This window comes from Maniola hyperantus, chromosome 4 (genome assembly GCF_902806685.2).
Source record: "Maniola hyperantus chromosome 4, iAphHyp1.2, whole genome shotgun sequence".
NCBI lineage: Eukaryota > Metazoa > Arthropoda > Insecta > Lepidoptera > Nymphalidae > Maniola > Maniola hyperantus.
Genome location: NC_048539.1, coordinates 16,299,204 through 16,319,757, shown reverse-complemented (window position 1 = coordinate 16,319,757; position 20,554 = coordinate 16,299,204). Strand labels below are relative to the sequence as shown.

Below are 20,554 nucleotides of genomic sequence, written 5' to 3'. Positions count from 1 at the left end.
AATAGCTTTAAAATAAAAAAAACCATCACGAAATGTTAGTAATTATTTATTACCTGTCAAAAAAGACTTATTAAAATTAATATTTAATCCATATTTAATCTTGTGTACTTAGTAAATACAATTAGCTAGATTTATCCGCGTTCAGTCCCCTCACACTCACTGCACAAACACACACACAGACGAGCACAAAACCGATGTTATCCTTATATTACACGCACACGGTTACATCTGCCGGAGCCGCTTGTTCGGCCGCTGCCCGTCGTTCATGTACCCCTGCTGTGGACAATACAAAATATATTAAAGACAAACTGACAGTGCAATATTACAGCCCGTTCCCACTTTTCGGCTGTCTGGCCCGGATTTTAATGAGGAACTATCCAGGCAACGTTCGATAAAATTTTCATAGATGACTCTGAATACTACCACCACTAAAGACGAAAAATAATACCTATATCTCTATGATCTATGTTTTAAATCTTAAAATTTTATTCCTATGATGAATTAATTAATTACTTCTATTATAGTTCACTGATTTCGTGGGGAAGAAACGTAAGGAAAATTGCAGAGCACATAGATGAAGAGTAAGAGCTAGTCGTACTCTTCATCTATGTTATTGATTGACACGACCGAAACATTAAAGCATAGATCATATAGATATAGGTATTATTTTTCGTCTTTAGTGGTAGTAGTATTCAGAGCCATCTAAGAAAATTTGATCGAACGCTGCCTGGAAACTTCCTCATTGGATGTTCCAGTGGCAGAGCATTTTGACACAAAGTCGGTTTCAGACAAGTGTGAATAGTTAGCTTCATATAAAATGTTCTGGCACTGGAACATCCGATTAAAATCCGGGCCCGACTGACGACAAGTGGGAACCGGCTCTTACTTTATTTTTTATGAATAAAAGAAAACAACTATCAAAATATCTTTGATAAATAATTATCACTTTAGAAATATTCAACTGTAAGAAACTGTAAATAATGTAGCATAAATAGTAATTAATTTGTAGAAAGTAGCTTTTTTTGACAGTACATTGTTTACTTTTTCCAAAGTTCCGAGAGTTATTTGATTACCATTTTACCACAAATAAAATAAATAAATAAAATTAACAAGTTAGCAAAATTTGAAATAAGTCAGACTTTTTTGTAATAATATAAAATTCGTAAGCCTAATAATATTATAATGACAGCAATCACAGTACCCTTATTATAAATGTGAAAGTGTGTTTGTTTATTGGTTTGTCCTTCAATCACGTCGCAACGGTGCAACAGATTGACGTGATTTTTTGCATGGGTATAAAGACCAGCCCCCCGATTGTGTTAGAATAACCATTTCATGGCTATCGCAATCGTCAAGAAATTCTGCCCATTGATTGGTTGATTCGCTGTTTACATTTTTTCACAGCCAATCAAAGGGCAGAAATTCTTGACGATTGCGATAGCCATGAAATGGTTATTCTTACACAATTGGGGGGCTGGAGAGTGACATATAGGCTACTTTTTATCCCGGAAAATCAAAGAGTTCCCACGGGATTTTTAAACAACCTATTTCCACGCGGACGAAGTCGCGGGCATCAGCTAGTACATAAATAAAAAATTATTGGGGTTCAAAAAAAACCAAAAACAAGGTAAATATACTGTAAGATATTTTAATACCAATTTTTTTTTCTACAAAGTCTATACTCATACTACATTGAAGTAAACAAAAAGTTAACAAAAAGTAAAAAATTTAATTCAAAAATTCTCTGTCAATCATATTAATTGTTTAAATGGTTTCTAACTACCATGAAATCCATAAATAGCTAAACACTATCTAATTGCGGCGGTCGATTACCAATTATATTTCCCTACGGCTATTAGAGAGAAATGTTTACTTTGTAATTGATTTTCCTTTTGAATTCCATTGAATAATTACCTTAACAGGTGCATGGATGACCTAGTATTTATATTGAGAAACTAGATTTAGCCTAAAACTTCGGAAATCATTGGAATTCTAGTCCATGTTCATAGAATTTTAACGCGTCAAAAATAAGAATATAAATTATAAATATCCGCCATATTTTGACGTCTCAGCAGGATATATATTTTTAACTAAGACTAAGTTAAATAATGTAGGAAAAAATCATTTGCAAAAAGTAAGTTTTACGTGACAGATAGATGTCATTGACTTTCCTATTTTTGCTTTGAATTGTACACCCATATTATCTCCGCTATAAGTTACATTTTAAAGATCTGTCAAAAAAATTTACCTATTTGAAACGGACTATATAAGGCGATTTCTATGATTAAAAACACCATGATAAGGTAACTTTTCTTGTTTCATGTTTTATACAAAACAGTACAGTACGGGGCCGAATGAAGATCGACCTTTAGAAAGAGACAGTCGGCATTTCGGCTTCCTAGAGCGTTATCTCTGTCGCAAACTACATAAGTGACGTTTTGTCAGTCGTTGTTCAAGTGCGATAGAGTGCGGTCGAGTCCAGTTAAAAATAATTATATAGAGTTGTAAAACCCCCATATTTAAATAATTTAAAGTTTTGAGGCATGGAACCCTTCAAATTGGTGTATTTTATACAAACTTCGGCCAAACTTTCACTTTAACACTATGTTGTTTTTGGACAAAATAATCTCTATATATAAAAACTAGCTTATGCCCGCGACTTCGTCCGCGTGGACTACACAAATTTTAAACCACTATTTTACACCCTTAGGGTTGATCTTTAACTATGAGATTTTAACATAATATATGAGCTTAATAAAATATGTCATACTGCTAATTGCCTAAATATTAACTACAAAACTTCTTTATAGACACTTCAAAACACACTTTCATACAAACTTCAAACCCGTATTTTAAGCCTTCAGGGGTTGCATTTTGAAGAATCCTTTCTTAGCGGACGCCTACGTTATAATAGCTATCTGCATACCGAATTTCAGCGCGATCCGTCCAGTAGTTTGAGCTGTGCGTTGATAGATCAGTCAGTCAGTCAGTCAGTCAGTCACCTTTTCCTTTTATATATATAGATGAATCGCTGAATGTGTTGCTGATCCGCAAATCTCGAGAACAGCAGAACCGATTTCGCCAATTCTTTTTTTATAATGTTCTTTGAAGTGCCAGGATGGTTCTTATGGAGAGAATTTTTTTAAAAAAAGTCCTGAAAAAGAATCGACTGTCAAAGCTAGTGTCGAATAGAAATAACACAACAGACAAGGTATAATCAGGGTTAATAAGCAAGAGATATACCTGTGTGCAATCTTCACCCTTTCAAGTGCGCTACTACATGTAGTCGTAGCTCTGAAAAGAATGCATAGAATTTATATATGGCAAAGATATTAGTTTTTGTCTGTCAAAAATGTAATTTCCGAACGGTTAGACTGCATTTCTTTGCACATTTTTTCTATGCACTCATTTCAAGTTTAAATAATTGAAGTCGCATGCAAAATTAAAGAATTAAAAAAAAACAAAGATAGTGAAGCATGTACAAAAATTTTGCAAAAAAATACAGCTACTAAAAATAAAAGAGTCAGTCCAAACTAAAACTTTTTGGAGCGGGATATGCAATTTTACTTCAGAATTTCTAACGACTGACAATATTATTATCACATAAGATAACTGTAACCACTTAATAAATAATTTTACAAGTCTTTCAGCCGTACTCAGAGTCGCTTAATCGTTACTTAAGATTGAGTTAAACGAGACAGAGTCTATCTCTCACATAAGTATGTCTCGTTTTACCTCTATCTTAAGAAACGATTAGCGACTCTGCGTGCGGCGGTTTATGTACAAAATTTCTGACATGAAATAATAATAAGTGTGGTGATTTTATAAGTATAAGAGATATTATGGGTAGTGATGTTGGATGACAAATGAATATCTATACTAATATTATTAATGCGAAAGTGTGTCTGTCTGCTGGCTTTTTACGGCCCAACCGTTTAACCCATTTTGATGAAATTTGGTACAGTGTTAGCTTACATCCCGGGGAAGGACATAGGCTACTTTTTTATCCCGGGAAATCAAAGAGTTCCGACGGGATTTTATCCACGCAGACGAAGTCGCGGGCATCATCTAGTTCTTTATATTATTTTTATCATACCACACAACAAGACAACACAGACCAAGAGTCCAAACAAAATTATGGGGAGCACCAGTGTGTGTAATCCCAATTTTTTTTTTCATAGAATAAGATACATTTGTGCCAGTCGCCATGCTAGTTGCAAAAAGTGTATTGTCATTAAAAGGTGTTACAGCCCTTTCACACGGCATCCAGTTTTTTGCAGGATCCCGTTTTCTGCAGGATCCCATTTGATGGCGAATGTGTTTGTACATACAAACACATTCGCCACGAAGGTCGTCAAAATGTCAACAAAGACACGCAATAGGCCTGCAGAGCTTATTACAGTGCGACAAGGCTCTCTTGGCACTTGAATGACATTGACAGGGAGGCGCTGTTGGAGAACAAAGGCTTACAATATTCAAACAAGAACAAAGGAAACACTTGACAGCATCGTTAGTTCCGATTTTCGCCACGCGCCAAGGTAGCCTTGTCGCACTGTACTAGGACTAGGGTACGTAGGGCGCTAGGAGGTGTGTCTCACCGGACGTCCCATGAAGGGCTGCGGCGGCATGTAGGAGTTGACGGGCGCGAAGCCGCCGCGCGGGAACGAGCCGCCTCGCGCGCCGAAGCCGCGTCCGCGACCGCCTGCACACAAACATAATAATGAAGCCGATTCTCTTGTCTCTCTCTAAACTAAACTTACGAGTATCTGCTTCTTATTCTTTTCAATATTGCTAAAAAAGGACGGAACATGAATTTTACATTTAAAGACTAAACTTTAGAGTACACTACAAATTTAAACAGTAGGCTCGCGACTGTCAGGCTCGCGCAATGTGGGTTCCGCACTACAGTCGTAATTTTTCGACATTTTGCACGATAATTCAAAAACTATGATGCATAAAAATAAATAAAAATCTGTTTTAGAATGTACAGGTGAAGACCTTTCATATGATACCCCACTTGATATAGTCACTCACTTCGAAAGTTGAAAATACTAATTATTAGTTCATGACCACAATTTAATTTTTTTTGTGTGATCTAACCCTAAATTCAGGGTTTTCAGATTTTTCCCCAAATGTCAGCTATAAGATCTACCTACCTGCCAAAGTTCATGATTCTAGGTCAACGGGAAGTACCCTGTAGGTTTCTTGACAGACAGACAGGCACAGACAGACAGACAACAAAGTGATTCTATAAGGGTTTCCGTTTTTCCTTTTGAGGTACGGAACCCTAAAAATCAGTCTTCATTCATTAATTCATAACGCCAGTGGGATAGGGGCCTTAGGATCTGTTGGATGTGGTAAGTGGTCACCTCGGAAGTTGCCGCGCGCGTTGAAGCCGCCGCCGCCGCCGCGCGGTCTGAAGTTGTTGGGGCGCGGCGCGGGCGGCGTGTTGGGGGCCGGCGCCGCGTTGTTCGCGTTGCGGTTCTGCTGTGCGTGCTGACGCTTGTTCTGCAACAACCATTTTATTCTTCATTTTAAGCTCTGTTCTTCATCATCGACCAATGCTGGTAACAAGTCTCTTCTTGAGGGACTTCCACACGGCACAGTTTTGCGCCGGTCGAATCAAAGGCAAAGTCAAATTATTTATTAAGTACTAGCGACTTCGTTCGCGTGGAATTAGGTTTTTTAAAAATCCCGCGGGAACTCTTTGATTTTCCGGGATTAAAAGTAGCCTATGTCACTCTGCAGCTCTTTATCTATACCCATGCAAAAAATCTGTTGCTGCGTTGCAAAGTGATTGAAGGACAAACCAACAAACAAACACACTTTCACATTTATAATAGGGGTAGTGATGCGAAAGTGTGTTTGTTTGTTGGTTTGTCCTTCAATCACGTCGCAACAGTGCAACGGATTGACGTGATTTTTTGCACGGGAATAGATAAAGATCTGGAGGTGATTGCGATCGTGACATTATAGCTGTCATTCTACCGCAATCCTCTAAGAGGTTCCCAATTTTATTAGGCCATGGAACCCTAATTGATCATACTTTTTTTGGCGGAACCCTTGCTGGCTATTTTAATAATGATAAATAATTACTATTATAAGTATTGCAAAACATTTATTGTGACAAAGAAATACTATGACGTTAATTACCTCCGTGGTGCAGTGCGTGCACTGTCTTGTATTAAAAGTTGGAGGCTAGTTACCACCGTACTGGTAAAGACGTAACGCCAAGCGATTGAGCGTTCCCGGTAAGATCATCATCATCATCATCAGCCTGTGGACGTCCACTGTTGGACATAGGCCTTCCCTAAAGAGCGCCACCACACCCGGTCCTCAGCCTTCCTCATACAGTCACTTCCCGCCAGCCTCTTTATATCGTCGGTCCATCGTGCTGGAGGGCGTCCCACGCTACGCTTGCTTAAACGCGGTCTCCACTCATGGACTTTCCGGCTCCAACGGCCATCGTCTCTACGACAGGCATGACCTGCCCACTGCCACTTCAGCTTGCTAATAGTTTGATCCCAGTACCGTGAGTCCCGGTAAGATGCCGTGTAGAAACCGATTAGGAGTATACGGACGGTACGACGCGGTTATCAGTGTTTTCCACAAACGTTTTATTCAGGTTCTCGGATAAGATAAGTTTATTAATTGCAAAATTGTATGTACATAGGGTCTTAAAAATATAATAAAAGTCCAATTACAATCTGCCATCAATGGCGCGCAATTTTACAATAGTGTCAGTTACACATTTAGTTACTATTAACATAGGTACTAAAAAATAAAAAATAAATTTAAAATATGATGTCAGAGAAAACCTAAAATAGTCTTATTTAAGTGCATGTTAATATTAACATGCACTTAAATAAGACTATTTTAGACACGGACAGACCGTGGAGCCCCTGTAACCCTTCGACGGAACCCCAGGGTTCCGCAGACCACCAATTGGGAATCGCTAGTCTAGCAGGTGTATCCGCGGCCTATAAGTGGACCAACATCAAAAGTAGTGAATATGATGTCACCTTGTTGGTGTTGGCAGAGTGCGCCTTCTGCTCGTCCTCGTCGCGGTACTTGGAGACGGTGACGAGGAAGCCGTTGATGCGCAGCTCGCGGTCCAGCTTCAGCGCCTTCTCCACCGCCTCCTTCTCGTGGAACGTGACGCGCACTGGGAAACCAGACGATGTCAAGTTAATTTAAAAGCTTGGATTTGACTCGCTCCAGCAATGCACGGGGCTGCAATGGCTTGTATAGTACGGTATAATAACATTGTAAATTGAAAAATTAAAAAGAGCAACCGCCGAGTTTCTTGCTGGTTCTTCTCGGTAGGAACGGCATTCCAAACCAGTGGTAAATTAAAACTACCTGACTATTCATAAGCACTTTTAAAAAGTTTACATGAATAAAAAAACATTCTATTCTATTCTATTCTAATACGAGGACTTGAATGTGTTTCCTTATCTCAATGTATAAGCTCTAATCTCAGACTAAGATATAAGGAGACTTGTCAAACACGTTTACCCGAAAGGAACAAAACAACAAAAGAAATCATACTTACATATGAAAGGTTATCCATACTAATATTATAAATGCAAAAGCGTGTCTGTCTGTCTGCTAGCTTTTCACTGCCCAACAGTTTAACTGATTTTTATGAAATTTGGTACAGACTTAGCTTACATCCTGGGGAAGGACATAGACTTTTTATCCCATACAATAGGCTACTTGACAATTTTTTTAAGTTGGTCTTAAATGGTTAATATTTGTCCTATTATATCAAAAAAATTAACACTATATTTTTTTGCGCCCTAAAAACCGTAAAACTTTAATTTAAAAAAATATTTTTCTTAGACAGGTGAAAACACTGTCGGCCATGTTTGGCCGATAGATAATCTGTGCTCTGATGTCATGCATTTGTAAACAACAGTATAACCACAGGGTTATACTGTTGTATTTACACGAAATTAAAATAATGGCGACGGCCGCGGCAGTCCGGTAGGGACTGGAGCGTAGAAGGCGGGTAGAGAGGCGCGAGGGGCGCAACGGATCGACGTGATTTTTTGTGTGGATATAGTTAAAGACCTGGAGAGTTACATAGGCTACTTTTATACCGGAAATTCAAAGAGTACCCACGGGATTTTTGAAAACCTAAATCTACGCCGAACGAAGTCGCGGGTATCAGCTAGTAATAAATAAATGAAACTCACATATCTTGTACTTGGTCTTGCTGAACTCGTGTATATGCGCGATGTCGCCGCACTGCGCGAACAGCAGCCGCACGTAGTCCGTGCTGGCCTCGTACGGCACGCCCACCAGCACCGCGGTCTCCGCACGCGACTCCACCGCCACGGACAATGGGCAGCCGTCGATCACCGTGCCCTCTTCCGTCAGCGCCTGTGGGAGGACTGCTTTGTGAGGACTCTTATGTACCACTTCACTTATTTTCCTAGGCTTACTTCTACTAGAGCAGAGAGGCAGAAGATCAAAAAAATATTAACCAATAAATAGATTTGGTATACACCCTATGGTGGCTTTTTTAGAGTGTATAAACGGAATAAGCGAAACTGGCACCGATTCCGTTGTCTTTCTCTAAACTAAATTTAGAGTATCTGCATCCTTTTCTTTTTAACAATGCTAAAAAGAAACAAAACATGAACGTTACATTTAAAGACTCGTAAATTTTAGTGCACGCTACAAATTTAAACAGTAGGCTCGCAACTGCGCTCTAAAACCACGGGTTTTACCATCTAAAAGTGAAATTTAAGACTGTCAAACTGCGTCTGTCCTTTTCATATTACATTAGTAAGAATAGGATGTGAATACTCTAAAATTAGGTTTTGCTCAGAATCAGTACCACTATCTTGCTGCTTTCTTTAGAATGTCATATTATAACCGCGAAAACGCGTTGCGTCGCTTTCCACCGAAAAGTTTTATACAATTTATTTAACTTTTAAGTAGGCCAAAGGTACGTGTATAAATGTTTGTGGATATTTAGGTACGTTTATCTTGCGTAATACAAAACTCGATCCCTAATTGCTAAAGTGAGTCTACGCGTAACAGAATTGGCTCCCCTAACTAAAGCTCCATTTTAGGAACTGGCTCGCCATACAAATGGAGTGTAAACGAAAACTAGTTTTACTAAAGGACAATATGCAGGTGTCTAGTCAAGTCACAGGTGTGAGCGGTTTACGTGAACAAGACGTATGAAACTCGTCTTTGTCGACTTTTGTTAGTCCATAATAAAAACCAGCCAAGTGCGAGTCGGAGTCGTGCACGAAGGGTTCAGTATCTCCAAAAACGAGTAAAAAATCACGTTTGTCGTATGGGAGCCCCCTTAAATATTTATTTTATTCTGTTTTTAGTATTTGCTGTTATAGCGGCAACAGAAACATATCATCTGTGAAAATTTCAAATGTCTATTATCACGGTTCATGAGATACAGCCTGGTGACAAACGGACAGACAGACGGACGGACAGCGGAGTCTTAATAATAGGGTCCCGTTTTACCCTTTGGGTAAGGAACCCTAAAAGCCGAAAAAGTACGAGTCGGACTCGAACACTATTACGTGGATGTAACCAACGCTAGCAAAATCGAAGCCAGGTACTGATGATTACTGATAAGATACCACAAAAAAAAAACAAGAAAAAAAACCTGTATTTTTTAAGTTTACAATGTGGCTAATTCCATTGTACACAATCTCTAAACTAAACTAAAATGTCACGCCTAAATCTATTGCTATCACTTTCATAATGTTGCTTGCGGAAAAGGATGGCACTAGATTTAGACCTGTTAATTTAGTTTAGATTAGAGATTTTGTACTAGAGAATCGGCCCCAATATATGTATTGCAAATAAAACATCTGACTGACGCTAGAGGTCAACGAACGTTGCGTAGATAGGCAAATCGAGGCCAACGCCGCGTCGTAGTTGGGGCATTGACACGGTGTTTTATACCTGTATAATCCCGCTTTATTGTTTAAGTTTCCCGCCCGCACGGTCATCGACCCGAGGTAAGAGCGCACGAGCGAGAGCACGCATGCTGCGTATTAAAAATGGAAAAACATGAAACCTGTTTGCACTTAAAAAATCATTTCCATGAAAAATGATCTGTGAAATATCAATAATTGAGCTTGACCATTTTTCTTAGATTAATGTAGCAAACGACTGTGAGTGCGAAAATTCAAAAATCAAAATAATAATTTCATCAAATGAAAATTATCTAAAATTAGCAATAGTGTGGCTAATTCCTTTGTACACAATCTCTAAACTAAACTAAAATATCACGTCTAAATCTATTGCTATCCCTTTCATAATGTTGCTTGCGGAAAAGGAAAGCACTAGATTTAGACCTGTTAATTTAGTTTAGTTTAGAGATTGTGTACTAGAGAATCGGCCCCAATGCCCATCTTAGTTTATTGGCTTTTGCTGTCCTTCTAAAGAAATAATTAATAGTAGAACCTAGTATGTAATAATAATTAACATTTTAAAATATTCGACTTACCTTTCCTTCAAAAGTAGCTAAATAAAGGTCACATAATTATAGTATACTAGATGGTGACCGCGACTTCATCCGCGTGGATTTCGGTTTTTAAAAATCCTGTGGGAACTCTTTGATTTTCCGTGATAAAAAGTAGCCTATGTCCTTCCCCGGGATGTAAGCTATCTCTGTACCAAATTTTGTCAAAATCGGTTGAACGGATGGGCCGTGAAAGGCTAGCAGACAGACAGACAGATGGACAGACAGACAGACACATTTCGCATTTATAATATTAGTATGGATAGTTCATTCAGTAAATATTTTTATTACATAGTCGTTATCAGAATGGTGTTAGAGTTTTGTAGTTCATCTAATAATGACCCAAATGAGTATCAAATCGAGTAATAATATGGACTCAATAATTTAATCTATATGTAACTAGCTGAACCGCCCCGGCTTCGCTCGGGTGGAGTTTAGAAAATTGAGGGGGAGGTTGAATTCAATTTTTCTCTCCGTAAGAACCTTCCTCGTACTTCAAGGAATATTATAAAATTAGCGAAATCGGTTCAGCGGTTCTCGAGATTTGCGATGACCAACACATTTGGTGATTCATTTTTATATTATGCCTATATATAAAGGGAAAAGGTGACTGACTGACTGACTAACTGACTGACTGACTGAAAAGGTGACTGACTGACTGACTGACTGACTGACTGACTGACTGACTGACTGACTGACTGACTGACTGACTGACTGACTGACTGACTGACTGACTGATCTATCAACGCACAGCTCAAACTACTGGACGGATCGGGCTGCAATTTGGCATGCAGATAGCTATTATGACGTAGGCATCCGCTAAGAAAGGATTTTTGAAAATTCAACTCATAAGGGAGTGAAATAAGGTTTTGAAATTTTGTAGTCCACGCGGACGAAATCGCGAGTATAAGCTAGTAGAGATATATAATAGAAGTAGTAAAACAACTATTTAATACATGATGTAAGAATAACATGACCCTTTGAATTTGCCTTGAGCAATGCACATTTTTTCACACCAGTTAATAAGTAGGTAATAGGAAATGTGTACTTAATATTTAAAACCGGCCGAGTGCGAGTCAGGCTCACGCAACGAGGGTTCCGTATTACAGTCGTATTTTACTGTACATTACTTTTATTTTACAAAATGTATGCTGAAAAGTTATGAATAAAAGAATGTCAGTGGAAACACACACTAAGTTGCAATTTCAAGTCTTCATTTTGAACTTTCGTGAATCTATGATTAGTTTATAAAGTGGGCGTTTGTACAGACTTCACAGAAAAAACAGGTATCAGCTGATCCACTACCACTGATGTAATAAAAAAACTTTTTTGTCACTCTATTCTCATGAAAAGATAAAAATCCCAAAAAATAGTTCCCAGTAGCAGACCAGCCATTTGAAACATTCAAATAGTCATTCATACTTTACAAGGATTTAAAGGTAATTTGGAAATGTCTAGCCTTATCTAATTAATAAGCCTTCTTAGGGTTCACCCATCAAAAGGCATTATCTATAATAACTAATAAGTCTTCATTAAATAAATTAAAAAATGTTAATAATCATTTTGTTTACCTTTTCCAGGGAATCTTTGTTTTTGAATTCGACTATAGCCGATAAAGTTGGTGTTGTGGTCAGTTCAGTTACTATGATTGGACCACGTCTAAAAAGAAAAGAAAAAATTTCTTCTGTTAATATTTCATTGTTCCAATTTTTGATGTTCTACGCACAATTCGCGCTCCAGAACATTACACCAGCGTTCATTATTGTGTAATTGTAATTTAAACAATTGTCATTTCATAAAAATACAGTAAAGATTCAGTAATAAAATAAATTTTACTGTAAAAATTCACAATTTTACTTAAAATTCAATGTTTCATCATACAATTTATATAAAAATTCATGATTGCTTCACAAAATTGATTCAAAAATTCATGGACTGATATTTGAATGTTAACAAATAGTATGTTATTTTGTTTATATTAATATTTTTCAATCAAAGAAGGCTGCTGTGTGTACTTACTTGACACTGGTGACTTCCCCATGCTTGGAGAAGAGCTCTTTAAGCTTGTCTTGATAGTCAAACAGATAGCTCGGGGGGAGGTTCTCCACCAGCAGTTTACCGGGTTCCACCTTTTCTTCCTTTGGCTCTTCAGGTTTTGGTTGCTCCTCTTTGCTTTGATCGCCTGCCTCGGTTTCTCCACTCTGTTCCTCGGCCCCTTCTTCACCACCTACAGTGTCATCCGCCTGCTCCGCTGGTGCCTCTCCATTGTTTTCTTCAGCAGTTTCAACCTGTTCGGCGACTTCGGCCTCGGCTGCCGCTTCAGGTTCATTTGTCTTTGGCTTAGCAGGCTGGGCTTTGGCGCCACGACCTCTTCGAGCCACCATTTTTAATGTTCAACTGAAAGGTATACATACGAACTACCAACAAACTGAATTATCATCATACACAGAGGCAGATTATCCCTAAGGCAAACTGGGCACGTGCCTAGGGGCGAGGTTACGAAGGGGGCGCGCGATCATGTAGAGTTCCATCACCTGGTCTACCTAATTACGACGTAATCCCTACTTATCTTGGAGTGACCGAGTGTCTCTTCTTCAAAACAAAGTGTCATGACATGATGTTCTTCACTCGTTCAGTTACCAGCTACGCAATGGGAAGATTACTCGTTCTTTTGAAGTTACTTAATTAATAAAAAAATTTAATATGGCTGTTAGAGGGGCGCCTATGAGGTGCTTACCTAGCGCTCTCGTCATTTAAGCCGCTTCTGTTCATACAGCATATGCTTAAAACGCACATAACTCCGAAATGATAGACGGAAGTGCTCGGGATCGAATCTCCGACCTCCTGATTAGGAGGCAGACGTCTTAACCACTACCTAGGCTAGGCTATCAAGGCTCACATTATATGGGAACTAGAATATACTATAAGATTTAAGAAACAAATATATAGTTATCTTGTTTAGCATATACAACTAGTTCCCGCCATATAGATAGGTACATGTCTGAAAGGGCTTGGCACATTCGATCAAGGTTAAAGTTGTAACTCGCGCAAATAGTGCTAATAAGTTTCTAATAAACAAACTAAACTTCACATCTGCTATTTTGGTGATATGATTTAAGTAGCGAGGGAATATAACATCAATACCTACCAAGCGGGCCCGCCATGAAGCATGGCGTTCCAACTTCCATAGAAAATTCACGAAACATTTTACTGCGTTACGAAGCGACTCAAACACACGAATAGAAGATAACAAAATTTGGTCAAAAAGCTCCCAATAAATACTTACCGATGATAATTTAACAGCACTTTCACATAAATAAAACTCACTTTTCCACTAAAAAGACGCCAATTTAGATGCCAAATTAAAACGCACCCGGCAACACGCAAGCGCATTCGCCAATTTAAATGTTGCCACTTAAAAAATTAAAACACAAGCTGCTGAAGCACGACATGAAAATCCAAGTGAAAATCGTGACAAGAACCAACAAGAACGCTGGACATGAGATGATGAGTTTACACTACAGGCACCAGACAGGCACAATTAATAATAGGTATATCGACGTATATCGACCTTTAAAAGGAGATAGGGGATTTGTAATCTCTGTCTCAACAAAACGTCATTTACATAGTTTTTCAATCGATTTTTTAATTAAACCACACGTTTTGATATTAGCTAATGTCAAATCCAAACAGTATATAGTAGGTAAGATTGGTATAATAGTGCTTTAAAAAGGGTTTTATTTTGGATATGATTTTATGTACTTATTCTATGTGTATTCTATAATAGAATGTTGAGGTGTAGTAGTATAAGAATATGTTAACTGGTAAGAAAAGAGTAATAAAGGTGATTTGAGCAAGACTGGTCTTGTTAACAACATATTCTTATACTACTACACCTCATGTTAAACGTGTGCTAATGCTGAAAAAAGGCACAAACAGACAGGAGCAAGGCAAGAAGCTACAGCCAAAATTTTTAAAAATAGTTATTGTATTTATGGTCTGTGATTTTTCTGATTCTGACCATTCTTTTATTTCGTCGGTGATTCTGACCACAGAGTACTTTTAACATATGGAAATAGAGTACTATCTCGCGAGCTAATAGTGGCAACAGCTTAGGAGCGCCATCTGTATCTGACGAATGGAACTAATATTTATAATATGTACATACCTACCTATATATATAGACTGCTTTATAGGTTCATACCTATACATATAATACATACATATAGGACTGCTATGGAAGGTAGGATTGTGTTCAGATTAATTATTTATTAATATTTGACTCCCTTACAATTTAACATAATATCATGTAAATTTAAAAAAAATCTATAATAATTAATCTGAACACATATTTTTAAATAATAGAAATTTTTGGATTCTAATCTTTATTTTTACCAAAATTAATCCTAATCACTCTTCCTTATCCTAAAACAGTTTATAAAGTTGCCTGAGGACTGGGGTCTGGTGCCGAGTAGTTTAGTTTCAAGATATCAATATTATGAATCCAGGTCATAAAACGATCCAAATCTTTTGCACGATTTGGAAATTCATGCAGGACATTTTCTAAACCTGAAAAGTAAAAATATGAGTATCTTAGTATGGTCACAAGTTCATAACATGTTCACTAAATCTGACTCAATTAATCTAATCACATCTAATCTGAGGTCGGGGGTTCAATCTAGGGCATGCACCTCTAACTTTTCGGAGTTGTGTGTTTTAACTAATTAAATATCACTTGCATTAACGGTGAAGGAAAACATCGTGAGGAAACCTGCATGCCTGAAAGTTCTCCATAATGTTATCAAAGGGTGTGAAGTCTACCAATCCGCACGTGGCCAGTGTGGTAGACTATGCCTAAACCCCTTCTCACTCTAAGAAGTGACCCGTGCTCTGTAGTGAGCCAGCGATGTGTTGATCATGATAGGAATTTGGTCTAGAAAAACTAAAGAAATACCTACTTCTTTATGCAAATAAACTTGTAAATAGGTGCTTTCGAATCGTCAAGAGAATCTATCACTGGATCGGAACGCCCAATACTTAAAGAAAAACCTATGCGTGAACCATATTGTCATCAAGTTCAAGGAATTTAATAAAAATTGCATTCAAGGATTAAAGTAGATATGACCGGTATTACAATGGAATTTACAAACCTGCAGTGAACCTGAACAGCCTGGAATACAGCCCCTCTTGTAAGAAATGTTCACTAAACTTAACTAGTACCTAACTACAACTATACTGGAGTCCTGTCTCGTAAATAAACACTGGAGTTCTGTCTCAAAACACTGGAGTCCTGTCTCAAAACACTGGAAGTCTCTGTTTCAAACATGGGTACGGAAAACTTAAAATTTCTTTGGTCTCAAAACACTAGAATCTCTGACAGCTTACTTAGCGTGGGTTAGGTTCACTGGTTTGCTAAACGTAGCGTGAAATCACTAAAAACTGGCTTTAAATAGTTACAAAAGGTATTGAAAATAGCAAAATCAGAAAACATTACGACCGCCAGCACAGACCAGGTTGTTTGCCCAATTTCTACCATATCAATAGCAAAAAATTGTCTGACAATTTTATTTTGAAGAATATTTATTAAATCAATGATACATACCAAAGGTAGAACCAAATAAAATATTGGTAAATAGAAATTAATTGTTAGAGAATATTTTTTTCTTTAAAATACAAATATGTTAATGTAAACTAAACTACCAATTTGGTAGAAAAATTAAACATGGGATGCCTTGACCACAGAATAATATATCGAATTTGTCCAGTCACAGTAGCGCGGTCTGCTATTGACTTTTGGTACTAAATGAATTGAAGTACCATGCTATTTGTTCTAAGATTGATGACCCTGATTCTGACAGAAATTGTGGACGGAAATCTAAACATAACCTATAAAACAAAACTTTGCGAACCACGGTATTCTGTATTTGCGAAGTTGCGAAACCAGTAAACACAATAATAAAAATCGTGGACTGCGTATAAATTTTTATTCATCACATGTAGATAAATCTCGTAGGACATGAAATCAAAATCTTTCGAAGCGCCAAAATCCGTGGGGGACAAGGTGAAACATAATAAAACATATGACTTCGTAAACTTTTACAAGCCTGCCGCTGAAACTAGTGTTACATTAAAATCTGATAATGGGAGTAGCAAAAAGAATGGTGTTTCAAATAAATTACACACTCCTAAATGTGTGCCAAATAAAAACAAGAAGAAATCCCAAAATGATAGTGTTGATAATATTATGTCCATAAATATAAATGGTGATAGTTTACCATACGCTGCCGAAAGCTCTTCCCTAGACGATTCTAAGGTAACATCAACTCCTTATGCAGGAAAGAAAGGTGCAGAACCAAAAGTTAAATCAATAATCAAAAGCAAATCTTTAATAGACAGCTCGCTCAATGCTTCCAATGTAAGTTCCAGTAATCCAAAAAAGAGAAATAAGTCAGTTAGTTTTATGCTTGATGACACAGAAGGAGTCGCTATAAAGAGGTGCAAGTCGGAAGAAACAGTTAGTGAACCAGACAAAAGTACAGGCAAAACTAAAAAGCCTAAAAAGTCTAAAAAGAAACGACAAGATGAAAAAGAGAATAAAAGTGACGCAAGTAACATGGTTACTGAACCAGTGCCAACGGTAGCTGTAGCAACCACATCTAAACTACATGTTAATAATAATATTATAGAAACTATACAAACTACAGATACAGTTAGTACAGAATCAAAAGACAAAACAGAGGGAACAAAGCGAAAAAAGCCTAAGAAAGCTAAAAATATTACAGCAGAGTCAGAAAGTTCTGATGTCGTTAAAAATGAAGGCGAAGAACCTAAAGCAAAAAAAAACAAAAAGAAAAAGCGTCATATCAAATCAGTTGGCACAGATAATACGGAGACGGAAGGTGAACCTGCACAAAAGTTTTCCAAAAAAGATGTCAAACCAGAAAAAATAGCACAAGACTTGGAGAATTTGACTATAGGTAAGTTCTACTGATTTATTAAACTGGATAATCTGCTACCCAGAAACTCATCTACTTGTTGAATTGATGAATTTCTTAATAGCAAAGTTACATGAAAGCAACCAGTAGGTCGATTTCAACATCAATATCAATTGTTGTGATTGGCTGAATTTGTGTAATTCTTGTTGCAACAATGCATTGTAGCCAATAGTGAGCGAGCCTTAACCAATCAGAAGTGACATTGTAGCTGTCATTCTACCGCAATTGAGCATATCCAATTGTCCACTAGACATTATAGTAAATCTTCTCATATTAGTATAGAGTATATGGATCCATCAAATTTTTCTTTTGTATTAAACTAGCTTATGCTTGCAACTTCGTCTGCGTGGACTACACAAATTTCACACCCCTATTTCACCCCATTATGGGTTGAATTTTCAAAAATCCATTCTTAGCGGATGCCTACGTCATAATAGCTATCTGCATGCCAAATTTCAGCCAGAGTAGTTTGAGCTGTGCATTGATAGATCAGTCAGTCAGTCAGTCACTCACCTTTTTCTTCTATATATTATTTAATTAAACGTATTGCTTTTTAAACTTATCCCAGGTGACAATGCACATACTCTCACTGATCTTTTAGATGAAATGACAGTTTTAGACAAAAATAAGAAAAAGAAAAACAAGAAGAAAAGCAAAGATAAAGAAAGTAAACAGAAAAAAGATAAACCGTTAAGTGCAAGCAGTACAATTAGTGAGGGTGATGGTGCTGAAGAGAGAAAGAACGGCAAAGATAAGAAAAAGAAGATAGATAAGGCAAATACAAATAATGTTCCAGGAGAAAGTACAAATACTGATGGTGAAGGTAATTTTTTCAATCCCTAAATGATCTTTAATCAAAGAATGGGTTTGTTTTGATAGTTCCTGTATAGTGTATGGTATCACAGATTACTTAATTATATAATTATATGTATAATACTAGATGATGTCTGCGACTTCATCTGCATGGATTTAGGTTTTTAAAATCTTGTAGGAACTCTTTGATTTTCCGGGATAAAAAGTAGCTTATGACCTTCCCCGGGATATAAGCTAACTCTACCAAATTTCATCAAAATCGGTTGAAGGGTTGGGCAGTGACAAGCTAGCAGACAGACAGATACACTTTCGCATTTATAATATTAGTATGGATTATTGTTTCATTGCCTTGGTGAAGTGAATTCGTAAAACCCATTTTATACTCAACTTAATATATCTGCCCTCCCTTTCGGCTCAGGTAGATAAACGTCTCAGATAAAATGGATTGTTTTATGCCCTTATTGTACAATCTACTATTTTTCTTATTTTATTTCAAGGTACAGAAGAGAAAGAGAAAGTGAAATGGGTGAAACGCAAGTGGAACAAGGACAAAAAGGGTGGAGCCAACGTGGACAAACACTTGACGTCGGTCATCATAGAGAACTTGCCTCTAGCACTTATGTTCACTTACAGGAAACTGTTGGCGGAGCACTTTGAGAAGTTTGGAATGATAAGACAAGTTGGGTCAGTATAGTATGCGACTATAAAAATTGAATTGCTGATAAAAATTGAACTTCTCTGTCTGTCTGTCTGTCCATCCGTCCATCATGAAATTTGTGGTTACATCACACAAAAAAAATTATTGCCGAATTGTGGTCATGAACTAAAAATTAGTATTTGGAATTTTCGAAGTAAGATAACTACATATATCAAGTGGGGTATCATATGAAAGGGCTTCACCTGTGCATTCTAAAACAGATTTTTATTTATTTTTATGCATCATACTTTTTGAATTATCGTGCAAAACGTCGAAAAAATGCGACTGTAGTACGGAACCCTCGTTGCGTTTTTATTTGTCACATTTAATTTTTGTTTTTATTTTTACCCAATTGCACCTGCGTGGTCCCGTCGTGACCACGACCCGTGCAATTGGGTTGAAATATCGACAAATAAAAACAAAAATTAATTATGGTATGTACTTGTTTTATAATATATATTATACTGTTATTAGTTGTATTAGAGGCAAACATTGTTAACAAGTTTTTAAATGTTTTCACTTTTCAGAATTGCTGAAATGTATCCCACGGAAGAGCCTAAACCTGTGTTCACAACATCAATCAATTTCTACAGTGAAGATGCTGCAGAGAAGGTAAACTAAATACATTACCCGGCAGAAAATAATATACATCGACCTTTAGAAATAGCGGTTTACATTTTAAATAATTATAATTAATTGTAATTTTTAAATACCGATAGCGGTTTTGTAGAGCATTGTCTCTGTGGTTGAGACCGACAAAACGTCACACAGGTATGAGTGGCAGAGACAACGCTCTACAAAGCCGAAATCACATTCTAAAGGCCGATGTACATTATTTTCTGCCGCGTACTGTACTTTCTATGAGTTTTTGGCAAACCTCAGGCATCTCACGGTGTTTTCCTTCACCATTAAACCAAGTGATATTTAAATGCTTAAAACGCACCTAACTCCGAAACCTTTGAGGTGCATTCCGGGGATGGAACCCCCAACCTCCCAAATAGAGGACCGACGCCTTAACTACTAGGCTATCAGCGCTTACATAACACTGGTACCACTGGTAGAGATCTCTCATAGAGATAAGTGCTTCCCTGTCCACTTTTACTCTCTTTTTCTGTCTATTGTAAATGTTTTGGTACAAATTTAAAAATTGTATTTTTTTTATAAAAAAAGAAATAAAAAAATTTACAGGCTGTAGAAGATGACAACACGTTGTTGGAAGGCGCCCGCATCCGTGTGAAGCGGCCCTTACCGCCGACTCTCACTACGTTGGTGGTTCGCTCGTACGCGGAACTGACGGAGCAAGCTCTGAGCTCGGTGTTCAGCAGCGCCGGACGCATCAGGAGCATCAGGCATTTGGTTAAGGGGAAGAAGTCCTCATGTGAGTTGTAAACAATATTGTAATACGGTATTTACGGTATACGTAAAAAATTTGAAGGCACGCCGAATTTTAATTGTAAACACTTTGCTCATTGAACATCACGTCATCGTCCCCACCGTCGTGGTGAGACTATAAAATCGGACGCGCAGTGCGTCACGATT

At 37.5% G+C, this 20,554-nt stretch overlaps 2 protein-coding genes across 8 annotated transcripts; one reads left to right on the top strand and one right to left on the bottom strand.

Annotated features, from left to right (window-relative positions):
* Positions 1 to 30: 30 nt before the first annotated feature.
* On the bottom strand, positions 31 to 13,954 carry LOC117997009 (uncharacterized). Of its 5 annotated transcripts, none has more exons than XM_034985176.2 (9): positions 13,797 to 13,954; positions 12,530 to 12,907; positions 12,082 to 12,169; positions 8,202 to 8,388; positions 7,023 to 7,165; positions 5,370 to 5,508; positions 4,599 to 4,702; positions 3,244 to 3,294; positions 31 to 276 (listed from the first exon to the last, which is right to left on the bottom strand). In XM_034985176.2, exons 2-8 carry the CDS (start codon positions 12,892 to 12,894, stop codon positions 3,277 to 3,279), a joined length of 1,044 nt encoding a protein of 347 aa, XP_034841067.1. In that variant the 5' UTR covers positions 12,895 to 12,907; positions 13,797 to 13,954; the 3' UTR covers positions 31 to 276; positions 3,244 to 3,276. The 5 variants fall into 5 exon arrangements, with proteins under 5 accessions (XP_034841067.1, XP_034841068.1, XP_034841063.1 ...); XM_034985177.2 differs by having other exon boundaries at positions 31 to 273; XM_034985172.2 differs by lacking the exon at positions 3,244 to 3,294.
* Positions 13,955 to 16,362: 2,408 nt separating this feature from the next.
* Positions 16,363 to 20,419, top strand: LOC117996844 (cylicin-2-like). Of its 3 annotated transcripts, none has more exons than XM_069498422.1 (5): positions 16,363 to 17,487; positions 18,107 to 18,328; positions 18,816 to 19,002; positions 19,543 to 19,627; positions 20,204 to 20,419. In XM_069498422.1, the coding sequence occupies exons 1-5, from the start codon at positions 16,527 to 16,529 to the stop codon at positions 20,402 to 20,404; spliced, it is 1,656 nt and encodes a 551-aa protein (XP_069354523.1). In that variant the 5' UTR covers positions 16,363 to 16,526; the 3' UTR covers positions 20,405 to 20,419. The 3 variants fall into 3 exon arrangements, with proteins under 3 accessions (XP_069354523.1, XP_069354522.1, XP_034840872.1); XM_069498421.1 differs by having other exon boundaries at positions 18,074 to 18,328; positions 18,822 to 19,002; XM_034984981.2 differs by having other exon boundaries at positions 18,074 to 18,328.
* Positions 20,420 to 20,554: the final 135 nt, after the last annotated feature.